This window comes from Berghia stephanieae, chromosome 1 (assembly GCF_034508935.2).
Source record: "Berghia stephanieae isolate SIO BIC M18660-M18661 chromosome 1, UCSD_Bste_1.3, whole genome shotgun sequence".
NCBI lineage: Eukaryota > Metazoa > Mollusca > Gastropoda > Nudibranchia > Aeolidiidae > Berghia > Berghia stephanieae.
The window spans coordinates 130,207,831-130,214,362 of record NC_088360.1 but is presented as its reverse complement, the minus strand read 5'-3'; the positions used below and the strand labels follow the sequence as shown (position 1 = coordinate 130,214,362).

The window sequence follows — 6,532 nt, the reverse complement described above, 5'->3', positions numbered from 1 at the left end:
GGGGGGGGGGGGGGGGGGGGGGGGTGATAAAAAAAAACAGGAGCGTATCCTGGTTTATGCATTACATGATGCATGGTGATTCGCAATCTATCAAAAATACACACAAATTGATTTCAGTACGAAGTATCAAGTTTAAGTAGTAACTTTTGAAATTATCTAATTTAAATTAGATTATTTCTGACCTGATAATACAGCATATAACTTGAAAAAACAGGCTGGTATTTGCCCACCCTGCCCATTATTACCAGCCGTCCCTGTGTTGAAGTGATAGTGAAGGTCATGTTGATTGTGGTAGTTTCTGGTGGTGGTGATGGTGATGTTGAAGTGATAGTGGTGGTCATGTTGATTGTGGTAGTATCTGGCGGTGGTGATGGTGATGTTGAAGTGATAGTGAAGGTCATGTTGATTGTGGTAGTTTCTGGTGGTGGTGATGGTGATGTTGAAGTGATAGTGGTGGTCATGTTGATTGTGGTAGTACCAAGTGGTGGTGCTAGTGGTGATGATGATCTGGAGCTGATAATGGTGGGTTGTATTTTGTATTCGTGTTTTGTGTTGGTTGTGTAAGTGATGTTGTTGCAAAGTTAGTGGTAATAATAATATGATTGTAGTATTTGTGACGATCCTCTCCTTAAAAAACATGGCACTAACCACACTATCTCACCAGAACCCGATAAAAGCCATCAGCAACCTGGAATAAAAAGCTCCCCCCCCCCCTCCCCTCAATACTCCTCCGAAAACAAAACAAACGTAAAATCGGGTAGGACTGTCAATAATGATGTGAAAACTTTTAAAAATTAGCTCACTCTTGATAATACCCTTAAAGACAGTCAAAGTTTTCAAAATTAAAAATATAAACAAAAAATAGAGAAAAGGTAATTGGGAACACCATTACAAATCCAGAATCAGGCATCACGAGCCAGTCACTCCTATAGCGCCCCAAGGGAAAATAAAAGAGGGGAAGGTTAAGTAATAGCTGGAGGTCCAACAGAAAGGCTGAATTGAAAGAAAAAGAGAAGGCAACTGAGAATCATGTCCAGTGGAGGAGCATCGTTGATGGTCTATGCTCCTAAGTAAGGAAAGAAGGAAACGGTAAGAAGACAATGTCATAAATTACCTTGGTCGAACTCTGCCAAAGGGTAAAGGACCTTCCATCTGTTCTTTCACCAACAAGTTTGCAACATTGACAGGATTCTTGACTCCTGGAATAGCAGGTAAGCATAGAATGTCATCACACTACTGGTAAAATAATGTCAAACTAAACAAATAAACATTAAATAATAATATGACTATTATTATAATGACTATTACTACTACTACTACTACTACTACTACTACTGATATAATAATAATAATAATAATAATAATAATAATAATAATAATAATAATAATAATAATAATAATAATAATAATAATAATAATAATAATAATAATAATCATAATAATCATCATCATCATCATCAGAAGAAGAAGAAGAAGTAGAAGAAGAAGAAGAAGAAGTAGAAGAAGAAGAAGAAGAAGAAGAAGAAGAAGAAGAAGAAGAAGAAGAAGAAGAAGAAGAAGAAGAAGAAGAAGAAGAAGAAGAAGAAGAAGAAGAAGAAGAAGAAGAAGAAAAAGAAGAATAAAAAGAAGAATAAGAAGAAGAAGAAGAAGAAGAAGAAGAAAAATACTTTTCAAAGACGAGAAACAAATTTTCATTAATTCTTTATTACAAAATTGTCCAATAAGTCGTGCTGCCATACCAGATAAAGCTCCCACGCCACCAAAGTACAAAGATTTCCCATCCATGACACAAGCCTCACACTCTGCATCACCTTGTACATTCAAATTGGATCCATAACCAGCATTTGTGCTCTCGTCATTCTGATAGACAATTGCAAGTATAACAAAATCATTAAAACTCAACAAATGATTTTCAACTTCAACTCTGACAACATACTCATCAAAGTTTCTACACAAGATAATTAAGTAAGAACCAAAGACTAAATAAAAAGTTCAGGATTTAAACAAAAAATTTAAAAAATTGATCTTTTATATATCGCAATATTCACTAAATGTGCTCAAAGTGCTTTTACAAGGGGTCCCTGACCAACAGCAACATGTAACATGTAGAATGAAACATGACGCCTGATAGGCGATATTACAATTTTTTTCTGACAGAGACAACGTTGTTAACGACCAGGTACTCATTTTACACCTGAGTATGGTGAGAAAATATGAGTGAAGAGCCTTTTCCAAGGACTCAACTATGCGCCGCGTGAGGATCAAACCAAGGACCTTCCGATCCGAAAGCTAGTGTCATACCACTAGACTACATAGCCGCATAGGATTATTATAGGAACTAGTGTAATGGGGGCAGAGATATCTCGAATTGTCAAAAAGTCAATGATGGTGGGCAAGCCAGTGGCCAGATGGGTCACAACGATCATTAAAAATAAACAGTCTTGACCGAGGTACTGTGTCCCTGGATAAGACACTTAAATCAATAATAATACATTTTTCTATGATGCTTCATCTCATTAAAATAAGTTCTAAGCGATTAGCACACATATCCAACATGGACTCAGGTAAAGAGGAGGACCTACCTAGGATGTCTAAATTGTCCTTCTGTATGACATGGAAATGATTCCATATGGTTGATGAGGTAATAAATGAAGCATTGCGAACATGAGTTCATGGGAATACACTATGTAAATGACTACATGTATTATAAATACATTTGTAAATTGAAACCATGATGAAAAAAATGAATGTCCACAAAATTACCTCTAGTGACATTACAGCAGTTGTAACAGCATCCATGGCTGATCTCTTTTTCTTTAGCAATGCCATGGCCTGATAACAAAAAAAAATAGAAATAAAGAGTTAGCAGAGTCATCAATAAAACCTTATTCAAAAACATGCCAAAATAAACAGATTATGTTTAAAAAGATATGGTGATTTGATACTTTTATAAAGTGGTTTCTAGGGCACTTGCTTCACTTGCAAAGGGACTGAGATCGATCCCAGGTGAAGTCAAGAATTTTTTACCCCGCCCCCTGCCCACCCAGCAATGATTGGAAAGCTGGTCTGTTAGATCTGATGGAAAGTATTTTGTGATAGATTAGCATCCTATCCAAATAGTAGCAAGCAATTGCTATTGTCCGTTTCACGCTATAGACACCGATATAAACTCTGACCCCATGGGGCCTAATCTCTCTGAAGGACTACTCTTTATAAAATGGAATGATAACTAATGCATGAAATACCAACTTGATAAGGTGTGCGCCAGAGTTATTAAAAAATTATCCCAAAAAATACGCCTTCCTCGACTGGTAAGTCAGTCACAGTGGAGACAGAATGATTGTGTGGGATTGTTATTTTTTTTCTCTCTAATTTTTCCTTTCTGCTTTGTCAGGCACTGCTTCATACACACCTTTTCAGATTTTTATCTCGCACCAAATTTATCACAAATCAAATTCTAAAAACTCTTCGTATTACAGACTGAAAAAGACTGTGCCCCTCAATCTAAACAAAACAAAACAAGGCAGAGTGGATAAAATCATTCGCACTCCAACCAGAAGGCCCTGTTTAGAGCCTCACTGTCAACATCTCACACTTAGCCTTTAATTCTTACTTTGTAGCACTGCACTGCTGCTGACACTTGGGTTATCTGCCTTTCCTCAAGATAGATCCTGAAGTAATATTTCTCCCACACCGAGTAAAGCGAATTTTATGACTCAATGTTTAATTTTCATTTAAACAGGTGAATCAAAATAAACAGTGTAATTGCTGAATTAAAAACAGGCCTCTTGAATGATGTTCTACTGGTTCATTTGATTAATAATTAAAGAAACGCTTGGTTTGTATAAAAGCTAAAAGAACCTACCTGCATGCATGCTTTCTTACAGATGTACTTGTGGTATTCATTAGCTTTAGAGTGATTACCTGCTCCTTCAATTAAAAGTAAAGTACATTCTATAAACATAAACAACTCCAGTATAACATAGATTTATTGCAATTGTGTCCTGTTTTTTCAATAGTAGTAATAGTATTAGCATCAAGCTAAGTCTACCACCCCTTCGACCCAAACAAAAGATACAAAAATCTTGGTGCTTTAAGACAAAGCGTTATTAAATTAATTTTTAAAAAATTATATTTACATATAGGGGGGAGACCTCCTGATCCGTAAATTAAAAACAATGGTAAAGACAAAGAGGAGAACATTTTACAGCCTTTAAACTAAGATAACTTCTCTTCTTCTTTTATTGGATTTTCAAAAATTTGGTGTCATTAGAATCGTTTTGACAAGCGCTTTATAAAATTATATAAAAGATATTATTGAGATGAATCCAATTTTAATTTTTTTTAACGAGACGTGGTAATTTGTGAACAAAGTCAATTGCCAAGGACTGTGTCAGTTCGTCAACTACATATGTACTATTAACTACCATGGAATAATGTTAGTGTCATGAAGTGATGTTATTAATATTAAGGCTGTCATTATTCTCTGCCAGGCAGAAAATAGTCAAATTTGATTATTTTCCACCGGTATATATTTTTAAAATCTCCATAGCTATTGAACTTGGCTTCTTGGATGAAATCCATACTGCTCATCACCACATGATTCAATTGACAAAAAAAATGAATAAAATGCGCAGGGGGATCATGTCAATTCGCAGTAGATAACGTGACCTCTCGATACTGGTGAGACCACGGCAGAAGAAAACCATGCAGAAAATATTAAAAAGTATTATCTTTCACTGTCCAGTGGAGAATAATCTAATTTCGTTATCTTCCGCCCGGCGGAAAATATTCACTCCCTAATATTAATACTCTCATTCACCCTCACTCTCTGTCATTTTCTCTCTCCCTCTCTCTGTCATTTTCTCTTTTCTCTCTCTGTCATTCTCTCTCTCCCTCTCTCTGTCATTTTCTCTTTTCTCTCTCTGTCATTCTCTCTCTCTCTCTCTCTCTCTCTCTCCCGACTCTCCCTCACACACACAAAAACTATTTACTAATAACTGTCTAGTTTCAGGCTGATTCCTATAAATACTAAGTCATTTTTGGGGTGTTTTTATTTTTAGATTTTGGCATTTAAATTTAGGGTATACAAAATCGTAGTGTTTTTATGCACCTCCGTTGACGGTGTATCTTAACGGATCATTTTTATACACCTCCGTCAAGCATGCGCATTCCACCCAATGTCATTAGCGATATTGGGTTTCTGTATTTGGACATGGCGAAAACCTCTTGGACGTATGCAGCAATATTTTCATCACCGCCAACGGAGGCGCATAAAAGCGGTGCGTTTTTGTACACCTCCAACGGAGGTGTATAAATATAAAGCGCCACCATACAAAATTGAATAACTCTGCTTCTTACTCTTACGAGTCTAGAGATAAAATTCAAACTGTATTATCAATGGAGTGATATTCTGCATCATAGTAAACCAGATTTTATACTCCCATTTGAAAAATGAATTTTCATTAATGTAAGTTTTAAGTGCCTACGTCTACGTTGTCGTTGATTTGATGACTTCAATAGACACTTCCATATTCCTTACCTGAATGAACAGCCACGAACACCTTGCCTGTTGAAACAGAGCATCCGTTATTTATTGTGTGTTTTTGTTCCTGGGAAGCATCTGAGCTCATCTTTGTCGATAAACTCCCAATATATAAATTATACAGATTAAATGAAGTTTTAGCTATCTGTACACTGTTCTGTAGTAGGCTGACAGTTCAGAAATTCAGAATAGTGTTGGGTTATTTGATCGCTTTTACTCGATCGACGACCGAGCGCCAAGCCACGAGTCAGTGCTCGATCTCAATGCCGGAAGAGCGAGTTAGTAAAACGATCACTCGATCGTAAAACGATCAAGCGGTTGTGAGCTTGAGACGATCTTGACACGTGAGACGAGCTTGAGACGATCAGGATTCGAGCGAGCGGAGGGGTAACGAGTGTTTCGAATCATTTCAAATTCAAACGATCACAGTTTGCCATCCGATACCAATCGCCAATGTTTGCACACGGTAGTCTGTGGTTCTTCCACAGCCCTCACTCCTTGTCAGATGTTAGTGTGTCTGGGTGGCAGTGGCAGGGAAATTCGTATAGGTGTATCACGCGTGTGTGACAAGACTTCATTAAACCTACTAAAGTTTGACTATCACACACACACACACACACACACATACACACACACACACACACACACACACACTAAGGCTATTTCTATGACACACACGCATCCCTCTATCAATGAACACTCCTACAGTAGTGCGGCTATGTGGTCTAGTCATGACGTAACTATAGGTAGTACTCTAGTCGACCATGGCTCTCGTGCATTATAATGGTCTAGTGGTATGACACCCGCTTTGGGATCGGAAAGTCCTGGTTCGAGCCTCGCGCTCGGTGCATAGTTGAGTCTTTGGACAAGGCTCTTTACTCACATTCTCTCACCGTACTCAGGTGTAAAATGAGTACCTGGCCGTTAACAGCGTTGTCTTTGTCTGAAAAATTGTAATATCGCCTAACAGGCGGCATGTCCCGTCCT

General features: G+C 37.5%; 1 protein-coding gene across 3 annotated transcripts in view; it reads right to left on the bottom strand.

The window, feature by feature from the left end:
* Positions 1-5,729, bottom strand: part of LOC144963174 (threonine aspartase 1-like) — an 18,390-nt gene extending 12,661 nt beyond the window's left edge. For 2 of the 3 annotated variants that reach the window (XR_013643575.1, XM_078896896.1), the window contains exons 1-5: positions 5,543-5,729; positions 3,866-3,930; positions 2,764-2,832; positions 1,740-1,860; positions 1,115-1,199 (exon numbers count right to left, since the gene is read on the bottom strand). Coding sequence is in view for 2 of the 3 variants with exons in the window: in XM_078896896.1 (XP_078753022.1) it covers positions 1,115-1,199; positions 1,740-1,860; positions 2,764-2,832; positions 3,866-3,930; positions 5,543-5,633 (431 nt within the window). In the remaining variant the exon portion in view is untranslated. The remainder of the gene's footprint in view (positions 1-1,114; positions 1,200-1,739; positions 1,861-2,763; positions 2,833-3,865; positions 3,931-5,542) is intronic. The other variant, XM_078896897.1, reaches the window with a different exon arrangement.
* Positions 5,730-6,532: the final 803 nt, after the last annotated feature.